General features: G+C 39.9%; 2 protein-coding genes across 3 annotated transcripts in view; both read right to left on the bottom strand.

Moving 5' to 3' along the window:
• Window positions 1-3,586: 3,586 nt before the first annotated feature.
• Window positions 3,587-15,571, bottom strand: LOC137298793 (putative uncharacterized protein DDB_G0289263). The gene is made up of 2 exons (XM_067831068.1): window positions 15,549-15,571; window positions 3,587-5,150 (listed from the first exon to the last, which is right to left on the bottom strand). Exons 1-2 carry the CDS (start codon window positions 15,569-15,571, stop codon window positions 3,587-3,589), a joined length of 1,587 nt encoding a protein of 528 aa, XP_067687169.1.
• Window positions 15,572-18,358: 2,787 nt separating this feature from the next.
• LOC137298845 (motor neuron and pancreas homeobox protein 1-like) overlaps window positions 18,359-24,097 on the bottom strand; it is a 28,586-nt gene continuing 22,847 nt past the window's right edge. The window contains exon 3 of one of the 2 annotated variants that reach the window (XM_067831171.1): window positions 18,359-20,105. In XM_067831171.1, coding sequence (XP_067687272.1) covers window positions 19,761-20,105 — 345 coding nt within the window. In that variant the 3' untranslated portion in view covers window positions 18,359-19,760. The remainder of the gene's footprint in view (window positions 20,106-24,097) is intronic. The other variant, XM_067831170.1, reaches the window with a different exon arrangement.

Consider the following 24,097-nt stretch of genomic DNA (forward strand, 5'->3'; position numbering starts at 1 on the left):
AGACTTTAATGTTCATATACAAGCCGACGTTTGTTGCGTGCTCAGGGTATATCCTCAAAACTGAAGTCACGAAATTACAGTCTAGGCATCTCTGGTCACCAAGACCACACCCGTCTGCCGAGTCAAGTTGACATTCCTGTTCAAACAGGCAATAGTCATTAAACAGAAAGTAACATACAGCCGACTACATGTTCACCATGACTTATTTTGTCACTAAGCTGAGCTCAAAGTTCTTCAAACCGAATACAAATAAGATCTGCATAGGTTTTCATTTAATCCAAATATTTTTAAAATACTGTATGCATGCACTTGTGTGATACAGACAAACGAATGTTGACGGAAGGAGATTTGACCTGAATGAGGTTACTGGCTGTTCCATGTCCGCCTGTTTAGTGTTACAGTATGACAACGTTTTCCAGACCTCTCCCTATACGTCCTCAGACCTTGCACTTGGTCTATGTTTTTTACATATCATCATGTTTTATCTTGTTTAATGTTCTTTATGTCCGCAGTGTTCCATTGTATGGGTGTATATATACTTTTGACATCGTATTTCTCATTTCAACAACTGGATGTGATGACGTCATCCGGACCATGACGTCATAATATTAAGCCAGGTCATTGTAGTCACGTCATAATATTCTAAAGCCACGTCATAGCAGTGACTGTAACTGATAAAGTAGAAAACATGTCACTGTGCACTGAATGGTCAGAAGCGCTGTGCTCACAAGAAGTGCTCCCAGACGCCCACACCAGGCTCCGTGTCTGGCCTACAGCGTGGACATCGCGTAGTATCGAGGTCGCTGCGTAGACATTTCGAGGTGCTGATGGTGCGTAATGACGCTGTAATGGTCCTGAAAAATTCGGGCTTCAATTCAACTAAATTAAACGTCGTCTGGCCGCGTGTCCCATTCCACAAGCCGGAGCCATTGCAAGATTTATAGTAGCCAGGGATCACAGCGGCACGAGGAAACTGCTATCAATCAAAGATGGAGGACCCGTTAAGTCATCGTTTGTTACTTTCTCTCCTGCTTCTCGACAGAGAAGGGCAATTTGTTTGTTTGCTGGGATATGTTGGACGAAATAGGTCCCTACTTAGCTAATTGAGATCTCGGGGATGAATGTCTTCTCTATTTACATTCATTTTATGAGTAATATATTCTTTTTACTGCATGACAGAGACCGAAATGTTCAACCGTTAACAGAGATTACTTTTTCTCCAAAGGCCAAGTCGGAAGCCAGTGTTTAAACTGGAAACAGCTGCCCTGGACGTGTATGATTCCACGTACTTATGCTGGTAGTACAGAGAGACCAGGGGCTCTCATTTCTGTCACTTATTAAAGCGGATATGTACTTTCAATTTGAAAATGGATCTCGTTTATTGGAGAAATTTCCAATAATGTTAACGCTTGAATTGAACTCTGATTATTGTCGAGGTCACAGACGGGCATACTTGGTTCGCTGGCACCGTCGGTTCCATATAAATGTTATGCTATAGAAAGCAACGACATTTGTAGCGGAAGTACAATGCACTTATGGGATTATGCATTAGCAAATGTGATGACATGGGTGATTCAATATAGATTAAACATTAGCACCATTCATTCCTTGAGTGTTGAAATGTTTCTGTACCGGAGAATGTGTGTTAGATTGCTTGTCGGTGTATCAATAGATATATCATAACAGTAATTGTCCGTGACTGAAGTGGGAAAGAGAGCGTAACAAAGACAGAAATGTGGGGAGGGGAAGAGGGACGGGACAGAAGTTGGTCGCTGGGTGAATGAGTGAGTTTAGCTTAAGGCCGCACTCAGCAATATTCCAACCATATGGCGGCGGTCTGTAAACAATCGAGTCTGGGCCAGACAATCAAGTGATTAACAGCATGAGCATTGATGTGCGCAACTGGGCACCGATGACACGTGACAGCCAAGCCAACTAGTCTGACCACCCGACCCCGTTTGTCGCCTCTTACGACAAGTATAGTCGCCTTTTGTGGCAAGCATGGGTTTCTGAAGGCCTGTTTTACCGCGGATCGTCACGGGCTAGGATGGTTGGGAGTCAGGTAAGAACAACTGACTGGAGAAAGACCAGTTCCATTGTAAACAAATCTCGTTATTAAGGCATTGCAGAGAGAGTATTCAACACGGCATGATGGAGTGTTCACCTGCGAGCACCTGTGTATGTTTGGAGACATCGAACACGGGAACACTTCAACCCAGTCAGGACGATATGCCTGAAACTTCACATCTTACCCAATCTAAATATTACTTGTTATTGCCATCAACGCGCAATGTCTGGGGACTGGCATTGCAAGACAAGTACGTACTTGGAGTCTTAAACATACATACATGTCAGTAAAACTGTCATGTTCTGAGGTCGAGTATATGGATAACGTGATGACCTCTCGGGATATGGACCAATTCTTTGACACCCCAAGATTGCATTGATGCACCATTAGTAACGTAGTGATCGGAAGTGGCCTATGAACTCCATCTGAAAAGGGCTTTGAAAAATATTTGCTTGCATGAATAACGGGACGCATATCTGGCGATGTTCATTGCTCGGCGGCCTGAGCTTCCCCGAGCTGAGGGTAGCGCGTCCTAATGGAGTGAGAGTCAGATTTACTGCTCCGTACTTAACTCACTTTGTGGCAGTAATTCCAACAGAATGGAAATACTTTAGGAGAACCATTCCTTGTTTTGTGTCCGTTTTATCAGAGCGACCCACCACACATGCAATTGGCCGTGTATTTGTTTTGCTAAGAGCCAAATTGAAACAATTTGATTATCAAGCGTTTCATTACAGTCTCGTTCAATGTAGAGCATGTCTCTTGTATTCACGCGTTTGATAAATTAATCCACTCGCTGTCACCACATGCATTAACTCTAATTTGCTCCTCTAGGTGGCGTCTTGGTCACGTGAGCTGTCGTGTTGTGCACATTTCAATGGCGATGTCACGAATGGCGACTGGAGTTTAGACAATTTGCGCATTTAGTTTGAAAGATTGCATTAAATGAGTTGGAAAATCATGTCAATTCATTAAATTGGTTTCCATTTCACTGCTGTGCTGTTTAGGTCCCCTGAGCTTAAAAAATTCTCGCTGCTTGAATCCTCTTTATTGGCCGTTGCCTCTTTGACAGTTTTGTATTAGCCGATGACGGAGAGGAGAGTTTCTTAAAGACATTCATATTATGCTCTCCGATTCTTTATGTGAGAATTTCCTTCCGCGGTGGCAAGAGGAAACAGAAAATAAATAGCGCGTTCTAATCATTAAACCGGTGGCCTGTCAGAGGTTTAGCCCTAACAAGTTGAAATGTAATCGTCATCTAGCGCCCTATAGGTAACTTTCCTTAACCAGAGGTCTATACATAACGTTCTTTTAACGAGAGTTCCACAGTTATTTTTTTAACTTTGCCCTACACTCAACTCTCGTTCATTAGCTTGTCTTGTGTCATTGTTTGAACTAAACTCGTTTTTAATGACCAAATAATTTATTTTGATTTCGAAAAATGTTTGTATGTAATCATCTTTTTGGTAATGTTATATTATTCCTCAAAGTTGGGACTGTACATATCACTTGTACAGGTTACTGTTTCTGTTTTGTGTTTGTGAATGTAATCTGATTGTTGTTATTGTACAGCGTAATGTCATACCAGCGGTTCTGATTGTTGTTATTGTACCGCGTAATGTCATACCAGCGGTTCTGATTGTTGTTATTGTACAGCGTAATGTCATACCGGCGGTTCTGATTGTTGTTATTGTACAGCGTAATGTCATACCGGCGGTTCTGATTGTTGTTATTGTACAGCGTAATGTCATACCAGCGGTTCTGATTGTTGTTATTGTACAGCGTAATGTCATACCGGCGGTTCTGATTGTTGTTATTGTACAGCGTAATGTCATACCGGCGGTTCTGATTGTTGTTATTGTACAGCGTAATGTCATACCGGCGGTTCTGATTGTTGTTGTTGTACAGCGTAATGTCATACCAGCGGTTCTGATTGTTGTTATTGTACAGCGTAATGTCATACCAGCGGTTCTGATTGTTGTTATTGTACCGCGTAATGTCATACCGGCGGTTCTGATTGTTGTTATTGTACAGCTTAATGTCATACCAGCGGTTCTGATTGTTGTTATTGTACAGCATAATGTCATACCGGCGGTTCTGATTGTTGTTATTGTACAGCGTAATGTCATACCGGCGGTTCTGATTGTTGTTATTGTACAGCGTAATGTCATACCAGCGGTTCTGATTGTTGTTATTGTACCGCGTAATGTCATACCGGCGGTTCTGATTGTTGTTATTGTACAGCGTAATGTCATACCAGCGGTTCTGATTGTTGTTATTGTACAGCGTAATGTCATACCGGCGGTTCTGATTGTTGTTATTGTACAGCGTAATGTCATACCGGCGGTTCTGATTGTTGTTATTGTACAGCGTAATGTCATACCAGCGGTTCTGATTGTTGTTATTGTACCGCGTAATGTCATACCGGCGGTTCTGATTGTTGTTATTGTACAGCGTAATGTCATACCAGCGGTTCTGATTGTTGTTATTGTACAGCGTAATGTCATACCGGCGGTTCTGATTGTTGTTGTTGTACCGCGTAATGTCATACCAGCGGTTCTGATTGGTGTTATTGTACCGCGTAATGTCATACCGGCGGTTCTGATTGTTGTTATTGTACCGCGTAATGTCATACCAGCGGTTCTGATTGTTGTTGTTGTACAGCGTAATGTCATACCGGCGGTTCTGATTGTTGTTATTGTACCGCGTAATGTCATACCGGCGGTTCTGATTGTTGTTATTGTACAGCGTAATGTCATACCGGCGGTTCTGATTGTTGTTATTGTACAGCGTAATGTCATACCGGCGGTTCTGATTGTTGTTGTTGTACCGCGTAATGTCATACCAGCGGTTCTGATTGTTGTTATTGTACAGCGTAATGTCATACCGGCGGTTCTGATTGTTGTTATTGTACAGCGTAATGTCATACCGGCGGTTCTGATTGTTGTTATTGTACAGCGTAATGTCATACCGGCGGTTCTGATTGTTGTTATTGTACAGCGTAATGTCATACCGGCGGTTCTGATTGTTGTTATTGTACAGCGTAATGTCATACCGGCGGTTCTGATTGTTCAGTGATGCTCTAAATGGCAGATACAATACACGTTTCTGTAGACCTTTCAACCAGAACGTATGTGCAATAGATGCAAAAGAATGTGTCCTTAACGATATGTACAGCTAGTGTAAAATCACGTACCTCGTCAGTATGTGCAATGCGTGTACATCAAACGTTTAATCTGTATTTTTGAAAATTAAAATAATATCTTCAAACAAACACACCAAACCATTATTCTGTTTGCAAATGTAGTTCGTAAGAATACTTCAAGCTGTCATTCAATATGTTGATACATAAAGACATAAAACTATTATCCAGTATGCAAATGTAGATTTGTGATGAATTCAAGACATTATTTGATATGTAACTCAAGTGCATATATTGATCAAACCATTATGCAGCTTGTAAATATAGTTTGTATGAAGGTTCAAGCTATATTTCAATTTGTAACAGTGAAATACAGGTACTTGTAATTGTTTGATCGGCATTCAAGAAGTTGGTGCCTCAGAATACAACATACAACTCTATGGATGACAACTTGTGAGGTCTTGCATAGAGTGAAGTACATATAAACATGAAACCATTATTTTGCATGTAAAGCTTGAATCAAATGATCATACATTTGGTAAATATAGCTTTCTGACGACTGCAAGCCATTATTCAACATGTAACTGTGAAATACTAAATATATAACCGTGAAATGCATATAGACATCAAACCATTATTCAGCATGCAATGTAGTTTGTATGACGACTTCAAGTCAAACTCAGTGTGTAATGGGGAAATGCAAAAAGACATCAAACCATTAGTCAATATGCACCTATATCTTTTACTTTAATTAACGTGTATGGTGACAGCACAGCACATTAAGACGTATTTTCACATGTAACATTAATGTCTTATTAAGATTCTCGCTATACTGTTGTACAACGTCTTGATCATAATATTGAACAGGATCAGACCAACATGAAACAGTAAACTCAAATATGCATGAAACCTTAAAAGTACTGTTGTTAGAAGAAAACACGACACTGTGGCATGAATCACTGCACTGTTGTAATATAGACAATACTCCACTGCTGTAACATACATGACACTGCACTGTTGTAATATAGACAATACTCCACTGCTGTAACATACATGACACTGCACTGTTGTAATATAGACAATACTCCACTGCTGTAACATACATGGCACTGCACTGTTGTAATATAGACAATACTCCACTGCTGTAACATACATGACACTGCACTGTTGTAATATAGACAATACTCCACTGCTGTAACATACATGGCACTGCACTGTTGTAATATAGACAATACTCCACTGCTGTAACATACATGGCACTGCACTGTTGTAATATAGACAATACTCCACTGCTGTAACATACATGGCACTGCACTGTTGTAGTATAGACAATACTCCACTGCTGTAACATACATGGCACTGCACTGTTGTAATATAGACAATACTCCGCTGCTGTAACATACATGACACTGCACTGTTGTAAATTACATAAAACTGGATTGCTGTAAGGTGCATAAACTGATTCTGTTTTGGAAACATGCATGTCAAAATCCATCAAATAGCCTATTACCTATTACTGAATCGCCCCTATAAAACTAACATTAATTAAACAAACTGTTTTATATTTAGAACTACATCTAAAGATTCGGAGTGAACTGAAAAGCACTCTCCACAACGCTGTATGACAAAAACGATGATTCCAACTTTCCAATAGTCAACATTCATTGCATGTCGAACCACGTTGCATTTTCCCAACTCTTGAGGTACAAAAAGTGCCCCAGTAGAACTATCAATACATTTTGTGGTGGACATGAGAATGGCATATCTAAATGTGATGCAACCATGACATCCCTGTGATTCCCTACTTTGTACTGTAACAAACCATCCCCATTATATTTACGTGAACAGATGACAAACATGTGTTTATAACATGTGCGATCGGTTGAGCAGGATGAGTTAAACTTAATGCGATTCATAAACACATACTATGTTATCGCGTCTTTTGATTCCGATCTCTGAATTGCCGGCTGCATTTTCGATTCGATGGTTTTAAGACCCCGTCGTACTGCCGCATTACTGCAGAATTACCTACTCATGATTAAGTCAGAGTAAGCTTTAAACAGATGCCTTTTACTACTTCTGAAAGGGTTTTGTCGTTTCCATTTACATATATCATTTCTGACTGCTGTTTAACTCGCATAACACTGCACGGTTGTGACGGACGTGTCACTGTGCTCTTGTTACATACATAACAACCCACTGTTGTTACATATTAGCCCTACACTGTTGTTACATGACACAGCAATGTTGGTACATTGTAGTTAATGAAAATTCATTTGATATTTTATAAGTTGCATCAACTGGGCATCCAAAGAAACATCTGGGTACTACTGCACTGCAGTTATACAAATAATCATTCTTTGTAAGATATAAGGGTGAGAATTCTGACAGGTATCATGTTAAGCAAGGTGTTGACCAAGGCAGAGTCATATCGCCCTGGTTCTTCTTAGTGTTTATCAACGTTTTGATTTCTTTTCTGATACAGGCTAGTAATGGCATACTATTTGTATGGTCTGTGTGCTCCGGATATCTATTGTTTGCTGACGACATAACACTTGTTAGTTCTTCATCAAAGGAACTGCAAATAGCTCTCGATATAGTGCATACATATGACACTATATGCCACTTATCATACAATCCTGCAAAAAATGTAGTCATCATTTTAATAAAAGTAAACGTAAACTTAAAACTGTGAACTCTACTCTTGACAAAGAAACCATTACAGAGTATTAACTGACTTATATGCTTGGGACTAAATAAAACTGACAAACATCCGGCTACCAGTATTAAACTATGAGCAATACTTACTTTGAAAATCAGTTTATGTGACTGCGAACTATTGTCTGACACTAAGGGCAGGAACTTTGTTCGCCAAAAAAAATCCACACAGCGGTACATTGCGTGCGACGTGCAGGGACTAAATACGACATCTCCTTCTGAATCCACTATTGCAAACTTAGGATTTTGGACCATAGTTGGTTACGTTAATAAAAGTAAACTCCAGTTCTTGGGCTTTATATGCAACACTAGTTGTGACAATCTCAAAAACACATATTCTGTGGTTCCGTGCTTAAATACGCTCTCCGAAAATCAACTGTTTGTGGAGATCTTCAGTCTGTCTTGTGCAAATACAATCTTAGAAACTACTTACATGTATATAGTTATTTTTACCATGGTTCATTTTCCCCAAACCACCAATGGAGAAGGATTGTAAACAATCAAGTACATAAATATGAGGCAAATACGTAACAACGTATCACTTCATGCAGGACTGTCGTTACATGCGAGCTCATACACCACTGACATAATATATACGTTTTAACTAATGCAGGACTGTGTCGTTACATGCGAGCTCATACACCACTGACATAATATATACGTTTTAACTAATGCAGGACTGTGTCGTTACATGCGAGCTCATGCACCACTGACATAATATATACGTTTTAACTAATGCAGGACTGTGTCGTTACATGAGAGCTCATACACCGCTGACATAATATATACGTTTTAACTTAGCATTTTTATATCTTGAACACAGTGTAGCCTTGCAACTACGCTTGACCATTTAGTCACAAAAAATCTGATTGCTTTGTAACAAACACGCTTATGATTATGACACCTGTATGATACAACCCTGTGAAAAATCATTAACTCATCAAAGTAACTTTTTCTCATCTTTCATTGATCTACTTGATACTGAAACTTTTGAAAGTTGGGAGACAATGAAATTTTGCCGCTGCTCCAAGAACACGATCCCTAGTCCCGGGCACATATCATGCTGTCATTATAAACTTGGCAACATATCTTGAGTTTGTATTTTAATGGCGACACTCTGTGTTCAAGTCCATGTTTCATTATACTTCTGTTCACATCCATTGTTAACTATGGATGACGTTGTCCTGTCTGTAAATGATGTGTTTCAGTTCACAAGTAAGGCCTTAACCGAAGACATCTGTATTTGAGAAGACGGTCTTGAGATTATGTAACAGTGAAATATTTAGGAGACAGACATCACGTGTTGGCCTATTTCCGGCTGTTATTGAGTAGCTAAGCCTCGGGAATTCATTTGGAACCGACGGCTCTCGTCTTGGTATTTGGAACTGCTCACTTGTTACGTCATTCCGACTTTACGTCACAATCTGACGTCACCACAGCACAATTATAAGCGTTGTTTCTACACGTCAGTACGCAGCGAATATTCGTGCAGTTTCTGGAAATCGAACACCATTCGATCATGTTTTTTAACCAATCAGATTACAGAACACGGTGACTTTTGGTTTACATTCTACCATGACTTCAGTAAATACTGGATTGTGATTGGTTAATCAAAGTCATCCAGAGGTATATAATCACGTTATATACCTCTGATTTTCAAACACATCATGTACTTGTTTAAAATCTGAATAACACGGTTATGGTAGAATGGAGATAAACGTATTGTGGTGGAAAATCAGCGGTATATAACGAAATTATAATAGCTCTAAATTTTGTATTTTAAACCTCATGCTACGCGTTCGGTTTTAAATCAAATTTAGAGCTATTATAATTTCGTTATATACCTCTGATTTCCCAACACAGTATGTTTATCTCCTAATTATATTAAGTTACAATATTTCATCATATATATTTGTACATATTAAGAAATACAAAATCATAAAAATGATAGAATTAAAAGGCTAGGTTTTTTCTCAGACACACAGTAGCTTTCACAAATTAGTTAAAAAGCACAAAATAGCATGTGTATCTAATCTGAATTGCGAATTTTCATTTTCAGTCGTGGCTGCACATATAAGGTATATAATCACGTTATATATATATATATATATATATATATATATATATATATATATTTCTACGTACATTTCAGACATATATATATACACACACATACATACACATACACACACACACACACACACACACACACACACACACACACACAATATTAGCAATTGTAAGAGGTTACGCTAATGTTCCATTTCCACGCTGTACATTTGTACGTTATAACACCTTCAGACACCACCCAGACATTTGTAAAGATAAGATACACTAATTTGGATATACACTATCAATAAAATGTGCCACAGGAAATAATTAATATAATATATGTATGTCCGTGTGTGTGTTTTGTTTCAATTTTCGTCACGTCTACACACAATACCGATATCTGTGTTGATAACCATAGATATGTGTGTGACGGCGGTGATGGGAACACTCAAAAAACACAAACTGGATCTTTCTCAAATTGTAAATATTTTTGTCAAAGAAGATAGGTACTTGATATGAGTAGATTGATCATACTCCTCATCAACTGTAGTTCACACGTCAAATTCAGGCTTGCTATGACTGCCAGATGTCGTTTCCCCTTTAACGTCTCTCACTACACAATAACGACAATACTCTCTTTGTCTCGTCGTTAGTAGCAGTAAATCAATATGCTCGGACAGCTTGTTTAGGTTTGTTTCGATGCTATAGCGGGTGCACTCCTCTTGTCATTCTCACTCACACTGAAGGACAAATAAATCACTATATTAGTATGACTTAGTATGACTAGTATTATCATTACTTAGTTTTTATACAATACAAATGTATGGGAATGGGGGAAAACATGTATAGTCTGGTTCATAATTATTGAGAATTTTTCTTCTTACTTTGAGCTATCCTAACACCTCAACTGATTCACTGATACTTAAAACTAAGTAATGGTATAAGGGAGGTAACTCTTCTTGGCCTACTGAGTATAGTACAATTAGAGTTACCTCCCCTGAATTTGTAGCAGACGTCATTTTCCTCAGCACTGTCAACAATGTCTGCTGAAGATAAAAGAAGGTTGATTTTTGAGTTGTGTAATCAAGGAATTGATGATGTAAATACGTTGGCAGAGAGAACAGGAACTCCTCTTTCTACTGTGTATAGGATTAGGAAGAATTTTAAAGAGGGAAAGGATTTGGGGCACCAGAAAGGAGCAGGGAGACCCAGAAAATTGGACTTCTCAGATCGCGTCCGGCTGGGAATTTTAGCGTCTAAAAAGCAAAGGGCAAGCATCTCCAACATCAGGTATGAAATGATAGAAAGGGGATCAACAGTTGTATCAAAATCTACAGTTAGAAGAAATTTGATTGATCTTGGATGGGAGAAAAAGACTGGAATTCCTTCTCCTCTCATGAAACAAGAACATAAAGACAGGCGTCTTGAGTGGTGTTTGGCACATGAAAACTTTGACTGGGAAAATGTGATTTTTACTGATGAAAGCTCAATATGGGTATATCCCAATAATGTGAAAATATGGACAAAGTCTGCGTCAGCACCGTTGTATCGACGACCTAAATACAGCCCAAAGTTTCATGTATGGGGAGGGATATCCTTATTAGGAACGACCCCGCTGTGTGTGTTTGAGGGAAATCTGACAAGTCAACGCTACACTAACATATTAGATAATTTTCTCCTTCCAAGTGCACATGTGTTTTATGGAAATGACTGGATTTTGCAGCAAGATAATGATCCTAAACACACCGCAAAACATGCCAAGCAGTGGTTTCAGGAGAAAAATGTGACTGCATTACCATTTCCTGCATATAGTCCTGACTTACATCCCATTGAGAACATTTGGGGGATGATGAAGGAATGTGTGAATCAAAAGGGGTTGACAAAAATTGAAGACATGAAGAGAGAAGTGGTCCGATACTGGGACAGTATAACTCACGAGACACTAACCTCTCTGATAGGAAGTATGCCTACCCGTCTTAGACTGTGCCGTGAAGCTCAAGGAGACTTGATAAAATATTAAATTGTTACCTACACAACATGAAAAGGTCAGTTCACTTTCACAATACATTCAATTTTATCTGATTTGTTCTCGTTTAATAATATGAAATGCTTTAGCTATTCTCAATAATTTTGAACCATACTGTACATCATATATAAAACTATGATGCCTTATATAGAAGTTTATTTCTAATACTTTGAATGAGTGATAGCAAGCATAGGGTGAATCGTTTGCAGATCGAAGACTTCTGTACGAAATTATTACTGTTAAGTTGTCTGTCTGTGTGATATATGTATGAATCTCGCGTGAAACTCCCTGATGCGAGGTGGCAGTAATACAAAAGTTAAGACCTTTGACAATTGTTAGGAAATGTGGTGGAAGACACGTTTCAAAACTAAGCAAAGTGATGTCCGAAGCATTTGCATATTTGACGTAAGTTTGCCTGTGTTTCTAACGGGTGTCGGTGAACATCTGTTGTCGTGACTATTTTACAGTTATGCCTGATCAAGGTTATCTCATCTCAGTATCGGGACAGTGCTCGATGCCTTTGGTAGAAAATTCATATTACTAAATGGTGTTTGTTGGTTTTTATCAACAAGGCAGGACATTTATTATTTGTATACAAATATACTACTTTGTTGCACATTATTAGAAATTTGGAAAGAACATAAGCCTTCATAAAATATATTGTAGCTTACATTCTAACACATGATTAAGGGAAGAATAGTGTCAACAAATGTATGTGTAACGTGTATACCAGCATAGAAGTGTTTTGCAGGCACCATCCGCTTCCTGGAAGTGTGCGATAGATCAGCGTCTTTCTGCTGCCCCTGTCACTTACAGCAAGCTGCACCATCAAGGTATTAGGAAATCAGGCATGTTACATCGACATTGTCTTAGCTGTGAAATAATTATGTTATTTCACTTTTAGCTCTGATAAAATAGCTTAGACTCATGAGAACTGATGACATACCTAAAAATAACATTGTTTGATGGAGACTGATTAAAGCAACAAATCCTGTGTTCATTTGTCAAACGTGTCTTATGATTTACTGTGCTGTAATCAAGTGTTGCTGCAGTCTACAGTGATGGCGACCTCTTCCCGAATGGGGGAACCTCTTCAGATTAGCTGCCGGAGTGTTTGTCAGTGTTTCCTGATGGCAATATGTAACACAGTGTTTTGAAGACCGGCGTTTAGCAGAGTGTTACCGGAATGTTAGCAGAGTGTTAGCTGAGTGTTAGTCCCTTGATGGCCCAGGATGCCGTCCCGACATTATCGCTCTCTGTATTTTGATCACGAGAAATTGCCCATTGTGGATCATTTCACTTTCATCTTGTGTGATTTCCCGGCGTTCTCCTCCCGATCAATCACCACCACGCTAGCCCATTCCCCCGACTCGCCCGTCGTCTTTACGTGTGTGTTTTCCAATCTTTTCATGCTTGACTTGGGGTCCAGCGGCTACTGTTAGCTTTATAGTCCCGTCCAAAGAATTCTAATGGCCCCTTGTCAGCGCGGAGCCCATTTGTCTATGAGGGATAAGGCAATGATTGTATCGGATTCCTATTTATTTCTAATGCTTAGCTGGGCAATATTTTGGTTATGATTTTACACGAACTTTCCCAGAATTAAAGCACTTAAGATGTAGGCTGGTGCCATCCTTGAAATGATTTGTAAGCAATTCTATAAACTTGTTTTGGCAATTTACAGCGATCACGTAGGCAACAGAGGACTAATTAGTTCGATTCCGTTCGCACTAATCGGCGGCGGGATGAATCTACACAAGTGGTTGCACATTGATATTGGTATAAATATTCACGCCCCTCTACATATATCTTTACATCCTTCCAACTGTCTCCACATCACAGTAAGTTTACGATGCGTATGAGTGGAATTGTGAGCTAAATGTACCCGTGTGAGTATACATCAACCTCTTCCGCTTAAATACTTTAATATCCGGATAGTACAGAGACTTAACAAACCTATAAGCTAAGTTATACTCTGCGCGGTAATGTGTAGATCGGCAATATGTTGTCAACAAAAGCTGTTTTAAAAGAATGCATTAACAATATATCACAGTTTTATATGAACGAAGGTGGATGCTGATCGCGGTCTGTTCCAGGAACTTACATATAGTTCGATCACACCAGGAGTAAACCCAAGCCTGTATTTGCATGATGCCACAGTATGAGGTGTGTAACTATTACACGTGTCATTTGATAAAGACGTAATATAACCATATATTATCAGAATAAATCCCTCGAATCAGACTCGTATATGGATAGGCTAGGTGAAATCCTAGTTCTGAGCTTTTGGAAAGACAATAACAAAAGTAAATAAACCGTATAAGTCTAGATTTAAAAGCAAACGAGATGAACGGGGTATATGTGGTATAAAGATAAATCACAACGTATGTCTTTGCACGTTAGATAACGGCACTCGCTGTGTTTCAGTTGCAAGGCGTGTGTGTGTGACGAACCTGCATCGAAATGAGCATTTACTTTAGATGTAATCAATGTCCAGTATAAACTGCAGATTCTGCAGAAAATTCTATTACCGTGGATGCCTCTCGCGTTGTGAATGAAAGCGAGAAAACATATCTTTAATCAACCAGTAATCATTATCCATAAGTTTCGAATCTCGATAGCATGATTGCTACCCAGCCATGTGTATATGAATCACACTTGGTTCCAAGTGTTAAGAGAAACCTACAGCAGGTGATGGACTTCTGCACACCCTACTCTGTTGGAACCTTGTATCATACACCGTAGATATTGGCTGTTTAAACACGCATAGCGAGTACAAAGTGACTGACTGAGTCAGTATGATTTTACGCCGTTTTCAGCAATATTCCTGCAGTACCACGGAGGGGAACGCCGAAATGAGCTTCACAAGGGTTTCCAATGTGGGGCATCAAATCAGGGTAAGAGCGTACGCATTAGCCATTCGGCACGCCGACACTTCCGGGTACAACAATTCTGAGTCTCCTTACGAGGGTTTTATTCTATTTTATTTTTTTATCAAAATGAAACGCGTATACGCGGAAATAAAATAAAGCCTCAGGGCTCTTCTTTCTTCTAATTACATTTCTTACACACCTATAGCAAATGTTAGAGAGGTAAAGACAATGGCTAAAAAGTTTAGTAAATGGACCAACCAAATGGAAAACAGAACTCTAATTTGATAAGATTGTATTTCCCAGAACGTGTCAGACTTACTTCAATACGTTGATGGTGATGGTGATGGTAAAACTCCCTTACTCACCCACTCATCAATGAAGAAATATAAAGAAAAACCTGTGAATGCCCCAGTGGATATTTCCTTCACCTAATGTATACGTGGTATGTTATAAACCCGTCATCAAAGCAGCGGTAAAACTGACTGTGCGGCTCTGCTGAACACTGTGAGATACGTATGTATGCCAACAAATAGTTTTTTCATTAGAATTAGACTGAAAAAAACGTCTCGACCTCTACGCGGGCGACTTGACTCCTTCGGGACCTGGCAGGCACGGGCTATATATTCCTCGGCAGCTTTAATGGCGGAGGGTTCGAATCCCAGAGGTCCTCACCTCTCAAGCCGCCGTAGTGACATTCTCGTTAATCTCAGAGACTTTTCTCGTTACTTTAACTTAATGGTGATGGGCTAAGTATTGGCGGTGCTACTTCACTCTGATCTCCGTCGATTTCGGGTCTCGTGTGGCGAATAACTATCGACGAATAGGTAAAGTGATCGCAATTTGTAGGCTAATATTCTGTCGATACGATCAGAGAAGCTGCAAGTGTCGAAGAAAATATCTTTAAAAGTGCCGTCTTCTACTTTAGAGGTCAGTGCGAGATCGGAGAAATTCCACAGTCAAATAGCTATGGACGTCTAAAAACTCTTATGGAATTAGAAGCATACAAAAATAAGGAGAAGTGGCGTAAAATGACGATGTTATGTGTCTGAAGAAGTTTGATTTTATTGAGAAAGAATAAAACCTGCAGTGGAGTATTCCGCATAGATGGAAACTGTCGCCAAATGTTATCTAATGCTATGTGCAAGTGCTGTGTAATATAAGCGAAGTATCGCCACTACTTAAATAAACAGCAAACGTGTTATATTAGGAAACTATGAAATTATTGATCTCGATTACATTGGATTCGGTTGAATTATTGGGTCCCAAAATGAATGGTTTTCCTGCTTTGATTTAGATCAAAGTTCAAAAACAGTCCGTGTAATAAATGTCAGTTGATGAAATGTCGCAAGTAATATTTAACATGGGATGGGTATAAGAGGATGCGAGGAAGAGGATCAAGTAGATGGTAAAGCGTCTTACGATGGAAAAGACATTTTATAATAAAATAGCGTTCTCGTGACAAGGCGGGGAGTTCAGGGATGGAACAATTGTAGCCTGAAGGTGACGATCATGAAGATTTAGAGAAGGACTGTTTAAGTTGGCAGTTAATGTCATAATAGAGTGATCTATCCTGCGACTACATGTCTGCATTGTAGTACGAGATTATCTTCATGGCTTCAGAAGTCGATAGATTGGTACAGTAAATGATACTACAGGGTTACGTGCAGTCTAACGACTACAGTTTTAAGTTTAGTTTTGCCAGCAGCATCACTGATGGAGTACCGACTCTTGTGCACTTTGATGCATATGCTGATGTGAAATTTCATTTCAACTCCTCTTAAACCTGATTGTATTATAGATAAATGATAGTAGCCGTACTTCATTTGTGTGTAAATACATGTGTATTGCTAACGTATGTCTATCAAGAGTGTAAATAAGTAGCTTGCGTACGATCAGTGTAACCATGACAAAGTGCGAATGTAACACGTGGCGTAGCTGTAACAGGACTGTGACCTGATGCAACCGTGATGCCGATGTAGCAAGAGTGTATCCGACATGTCTACGTAACAAGAATGTAACCACCATGCCAATGCATTAGAACTGTAACCAGTGATTCCAATGGGAAAGGAACGTAATATGTGATGCAACAACACCTATATCAAACACCAGAACTACTCGGATGACTTCACTGGTTTTACAGTTTCATTATCTTGCCCTCAAGCCCTTCAGAATTTTACTTCAAATCACCTTATCATCCTAGCATTTTAGAACTTTATAGCTATCTATCTATTGAGCAATTTGGCATCGTCCTCTGCTGTCTGCCAGGTCACGTCGGCATAGCAGGTGACACAAAGGCCGATGCTGCAGCTAAGGCAGCTCTTGACAAGCTTTATCTTCACTGGTGATCCTGTACAGTGACACCAAACCCACTGTCAAAAGTTATACTCGGGGTTTATGCAAAAAAAGGAGGGACGCCCAGTTAGGAAGAAATAAACTTCATGAACTGAAATAAACAGTTGGTTATAGGTACTTGGGTTGGGAGTCAAGACGTGGTGAAAACGTTTTATGCGATGTATTGGCCACGGCCGTCCTACCCATGACCGTCTGCTGAGGTGATGGACCTCTCATGTATGTCTCTTGTGATGAATTGTTCACCATCAAGCATAGTTTTGAGCTTTTCAACTGCAAGGAACTTCCACTATGTTGCAAGAAATCTGGAAGATCTCTTTTCCCGTGAGCGGGCATCTGATCTTAAATTACCCGAGGAAAGCTGACGTGTATCATAATTTTGTAAGGAGAATAACAAATTACTTGCTTTTATGCTTGATGCTGTGACATTTTCTGCTTTTAAAATGGTAGTGAAATGAAATTATATGTTTCTGAAGCAAAACGTTTTTGGACCATGGCCTTAGAACGGTATTGTATGCAAACTTGATCTTATCCGAATAATGCCGATGTGATGTAAACTCAGCTGTAACCCGTGATGCCGATGTAACACCAGTGTAACTATGATGCTGAAGTAACAAGAATGTAACCAATGATGAAACTGGGTTGTAACCCGTCATTCCAGTGTAAGGGCGGTGTGACCTGTGATGCCAATGTAGTAGGATTGTAACCCGTGATGCTGATGGAACAATAGCGTAACCCATGATGCCGATGTAATAGGACTGATACAAAACCCTTGATGATGTAACAAGAGTGTAACCTGTGATGACTTTGTAACATGAGTGTAAACCTTATATTCATGTAACAAGATTGTAACCCATGCATTGGTAACCAATGTGGTTCTCGGGCACGAGCCTCGGTAACAACACGTGATGCCGATGTTTCGGTAACCAAGGTGGTTCTCGGCCACGAGCCTCGGTTACAACACGTGATGCCGATGTTTCGGTAACCAATGTAGTTCTCGGCCACGAGCCTCGGTTACAACCCGTGACGCCTTGGTTACAGTGTGACCAAGAACAACGTGTACACAATATACATCTGCATGAAAAGAATGTCGCAGAACCTTCAACAGAACACAGACTGAGTCACAAACAATGACGTAGTTCTACATATCAATTTATTTAACACATAATATCCGACTGCCATGCATCGGAAAATATACACATGATAACAACAGCTAGCAGTGAGAGGGCTCGTAGCTCACCTTCTTCAATCATTTAGATCATATATACATGGAGCATTACTGCTACAAAGATTTGTAAGTCCTCTATCCCTTAATTTCAAAGAACATCCTTCTAAGACTGCAATAATTCGGAACGTTCCACCTCTTGGTCGATGCTCAAATGCAACAGGTGTCTTAAACCCTGAGAAAGATATCACCCACACTTTACAATCTTTAGACTTTGTGAAGTGGTTGCAAATGACTAAATGTTGCAAAAGCTACAATGAGAAACAATACATACTGCCTGCCAAGCCGGGAGAAATACTGATTTGGGTGACGTCATCACGTTGGCACTGATGATATTAAGTAATCGTTCAAGATATTCATCATCTCTCATCGAAAGATTGCTTTCCAGCAGACGTCATCTTGAACCTTCTAAAATCAAGATCTGTACGTTAGGATTTGCTTACTCTGTTAGGTCCTACATTGTTCATGCACATAATCGTTGGTTCTAACGTCACATTGTCTTGAGCAGAACAGGCCATCACTGCGTTTGCTAACGTCATTTTGACCTGATCCACAGACCACACGGCTCCTTGTGTTAACGTCATCTGGATCGGATCCACACAGCCTACCACTGAGTCTGCAGACGTTCTCGTAGCCTGTTTCACATACGACACGGCTGCGTGTGGTAACGTCATCTTGTCTTAATGCACACAGCCTACCACTGAGTCTGCAGACGTTCTCGTAGCCTGTTTCACATACGACACGGCTGCGTGTGGTAACGTCATCTTGTCTTAATGCACACAGCCTACCACTGAGTCTGCAGACGTTCTCGTAGCCTGTTTCACATACGACACGGCTGCGTGTGGTAACGTCATCTTGTCTTAATGCACACAGCCTACCACTGTGTTTGCTAACGTCATTTGACCTGATCGACAGACAACATGGCTTCTTGTGTTAACGCCATCTTGTCCTCATCCTCCGTAGACTTGTACTTATTCCTCAGTTTGTAGTCCACGTGGCCAACTACAAACACCTCCTGCTGTGTGTGATGCTGTCTTCCAGATCAAGACGAGACACAGATGCTGATGATAACGTCAGCACGGCCTGTTTAATCATCTACATGTTTAATTGTGTCTGTCAGACCTGAGACACACACTGCAGTCGTGTGTCATAGTGTTTCTGTGAGATTCACTTTGTCATGGAAGAATATGTGTCCTCCTGTAAAGACAATGCTGTAGTCCATCCAGATTCAAGGAACATATTGCATTGTCTCTCTTTATCATGGAACCATGATCATCAAAGAAACCGAATTCGCATTGCATCCATCTGCATCAAGCATGTGCAGGCTGAACTACAGAACAGCGGCCATTTGACGTTGGTATTGACACGCCGGAAACAAGGTCAGAGTTTGTGGAATTCTGGGACACACACATTTCGTTATCACTGTCCTCGTTGTCGTCTATTTCCGTCTCCGCGGAATCATCCATATCCACTTCCGTAACGTCAATGTTATCACCGTTCATGTCGTCCCCGGCGTCCGATAGTTTGTGTGGATCTGAGCGTGTATCTGTTCCATCTAACCTCGCCTTGTCCTCCTCCTTTCCACCCTTAGCTTCCATGGCGGCCTTCTTGCTCCGCTTCCACTTCATGCGCCGATTCTGGAACCAGATCTTTACCTGCAACACGAAACACTGTATTAGGCTAAATAAAAAAGTGTAATGTTTCTCTCACATCGGAGAGTGATTTGTTCGCGTAACACTTTTTTATTGCCATTTTGCAAAAAAATAATTTTGACTTTGCCACATCCCGACCATCATTAAGAATCGGCGTCTGTAAGAACTACTGTGACTGAACCTACAACTTATTAAAACGTGCTAAACGTTCCAAACTGTATTTCTGAGAGATAAAAAACAAAAATGTGTTCCTCCCTCGTCACTTTTTACCTTTCAAAAGTCTACAAAAAGTCCAACCGCCCTCGTCACTTTTGAAATAAATGTGCCTAAGAAGCATTTATTTTTTTATGGAACCTTATATATCTACATGTGTTTAGAAAGAAAGCGATATTTGTCATGTTCTTGTTCTGCTTTCATGACTATTGACATCAGGAATGAGTATCTAAAGAACAGACAACTCATTCATTTCAATCTTTCAAAGAATTTATACAAACTTCATAAAATCACTTCCATAAATGTGACATTTAGTGTTTCTTGCACCACGCGTTTTTAAGATTTTTTTATAAAAAACTTTTCATTTTCATTTTTTTTTTTAATTTATCTATTTTTTGGGGGTGGTGGTGGTGTTGTTTTATTTATCGGAAGTATCTATTTTTTATAATATGTGTGTGTGCTTTGTGCTTGCCTGTATTTGGCTTTGACTTTTTATACCATAAGTACTGTTTCGCATTGGTTTTTGAAAGTTTACTTTGTCGTCGGTTGTGATGAAGACTGGGTAGTGGGGGTGTTGGAATTGATTAATGAAAGATCCAATCCTTATCACTGGAACCAATCATTTATTTTCAAAACAAGTGCAAATATTCCTGGGGTCCCATTTTTGTCCGGAGTCATGATAATCAGATTCTGATTAGAGCGTCCAGTGAGCAACTAGTCAGATGGATACTAGCAGCCATCACGTGTCCGAGGCAGTAAGCGCACATTAATATTCCCTCGATGCGGTGTGTTTATATATACGAGATGCCGCTGTTGCGCCATGCAAGCCTCCACATACCACTCTCGCATAGTTGAGGCCATTAAACCTACACCCCCTAATACTTTTCAACTACTAACCCTAAACAATAAATCTGATTCTAAACGTCAGTAAACAATCAAGGCAAAATGTCGAGTAATTTATCTAAATGTTGCCTTCATTTGCGAAATAAGTACTGGTTTGTTCTACTGAAATTTCACACCTCCATTATGGCGTGACAACGCCTCCGTAAAGGTGTGAGATTGAGTGATAACCCGCCACCTACCCCTCGACCTGCTGTGGCGAGTGTTAACCGAGACATTATCAACGTGCCATTTATCCCCCGGGTGAGTGAGATCGGTTTGAGTGTGGAAACTCGGCGACCTATACGTATGAAGGTTCATAATGTAAGCTTCTGTTCAACACACGGACAAGCATATATCCTTTATTGGGCCCGAGCTTTTGTTGAAAGTCTGCCCAGTTATTTAGTTAGGACTTACACGTAATGCCTTGTATCGGCGAATAGGCCCATTTATCGTTAATTGTCCACAATTTGTGACATTCGCTAATTCTAACAACCCGATGATAGCAGCCATCAGCTGTAGCTAGTTGCGGGTCTGAGGCTGGGTGCCGCAGCACAGGTGTGCGACAAGGAGCGGGTGTCTATCAGACAGATCGGCTTTCTCTCCGTGCTTGAACCGGGGAGATATCCCAGGTCTGGTAAGAATCTATTATTGTGGGTGTTACCTCTGCTTACACGCCGTGCGTTGTCGGGGTACCGCTTGTCAAAAAGCAAACTAAGGCGCTAATCCTACACGATAAACTAGCAATCTTAACTGTTGCGGGTTTTAATTAATCCAATTAAGAGTGTAATTTCTCTCCTTAGCCCTTGTAGGCGAGATAAGGCATGCCACATGCTATAGACGAGAGGCACAACATCGGTGGCCATATGTGCTGGAGTTAGCCCTGAGATTACATCCTGCAAGTAGGAAGACATCACTGGTGTTTACCACCGTTTCTCCACAACCTCCAATAATCTACCTCGCCCTTGTTGTTAAACCATGTATACAAGAGATTTTGATTAACAAGTGACGGCCGGGTATGGTATTTAACACCTTGAGGAGTTTATCAATTTATTAAGCCTTGAAGTAATCCATTTAAATGCATCATATAGGGGATCAGAGCGATTAATCAGCAGCTGTTTACAAGGTTCGCCGCTCATCTATCTCTGACTTGAGCGTACAATATGGGCGCTCCACCACAGGCAGGTTATACACATAACCTCAGAATTGCTTCAGAGAAGACAGCAAAATCTGTCACTGTAACCCATCCTTATTAATTGTTAACCACCCGACTCTCTATTTCAATCAGTACCTAGACCGTGTTGTTTAATTCCTATGTGTATGCATGCCCTGTCTAATGGACCAATGACTCCACACTATACACATTGTCTGAATATTGTTTTGGCACACATGCAATGTACATGTATTTATATGTGATACTTCAATAAACGTGTTTCTTATTATCATTTCTTGTCTTCCACACATGCGATGTTGTTACATGGCAATTAGAAGGGTTGATTATATACAGAGGATAACCTACGAAACATGGTATCAGGTATCGACTGTTATCAAAACATAGTTTTCTTCATCGTACTATAGTTAATTTGTCATGGCAAAACATAGTTTCCTTCATTGTACTATAGTTAATTTGTATGGCAAAACATAGTTTCCTTCATTGTACTATAGTTAATTTGTATGGCAAAACATAGTTTCCTTCATTGTACTATACATAGTTAATTTGTCATTTCAAAACGAAACGAAGGGAGTGACAGCTTCAAATCGTAATATGAAAGAATCCGGTATTGTTCGACTCCATTAAAGATGTATATACATTTGTATGTGGAAATGATATACATATCTGTATGTGGACATGAGACACGTGTGTGTATACATGTATATCGTTTCCACATACATACATGCATATCATTTCCACATGCATGTCTGTATGTGGAAATGATATACATGTCTGTATGTGGAAATGATTTTCATATCTGAGTGTGGACATGATATACTTGTCCATATAAAGAATGTATGCATGTAGAACGGATGTGCATGTCTGCATGAAGAAATGACACACTCGGACATGTGTACACGTGGGAGTGATATACATGTATATATGTTTTGTTCAAAGCCATACAAAAATAAGCACGCATTGGTTTAAAGTTTTGGTTATATGGCTACGTGGCTCGACAGGCGATCTATGACAGATACTATTGGTCCTAGACAATAGCTATTCATTATTGCCTCACACATCATTAACCCCGTGATGATGTACATGATCTCCATTCTATGAGATCTTCATAACCTGAATGATTATTCGCGTTCAAACAACTGAAATAGTCATCATTATCAAAAGCATGGCGCCTTGTCTGTTAGGAGGAAGATTTACCAGTTTGACTGCAGCTCTATGGCGGAGACAGAGCATCATCTAATCATCCCCGAATGATGAAGCTCTTTCAGGTTTTACATCCGTCAAAGTGCCAAAAGGAAACGATTCTGTGAACAGGATATAATTTGTTTACCGGGTGAAATTGACTGCCCCTAATTCAAGCAATGGAGCAACGACTCCAATAAGGGCTGGGTTTTCATTAATTGAAATTTGATCGTCGGTGAGGGCACGGCGAGATGGGTATTACAGCGAACCTCCATTCCTCCTCAGATCTGCAGCACTAATTAATTGCCCATTGAGCAAAAATCTGATTGAGCGAAGACGCCTATAACCAATTAGTAAATTAATTTGCGCATTGTAAATATTTCCTCACTAGTGTTATGTTGTACTTAATTAACCATTCCAATTGCATCCGTATCGCGGCACGCAGGTTGGTGTCGCGAGAGCGTCTCTGTCTGTTTGCTTAACTCATCAAACATTCCCAAATCGTCAAAATTGATCAAAATTTAATCCGTGAATCTTATCATAATCACCT

The sequence above is a fragment of the Haliotis asinina genome, chromosome 10 (assembly GCF_037392515.1).
Source record: "Haliotis asinina isolate JCU_RB_2024 chromosome 10, JCU_Hal_asi_v2, whole genome shotgun sequence".
NCBI classification, from domain to species: domain Eukaryota; kingdom Metazoa; phylum Mollusca; class Gastropoda; order Lepetellida; family Haliotidae; genus Haliotis; species Haliotis asinina.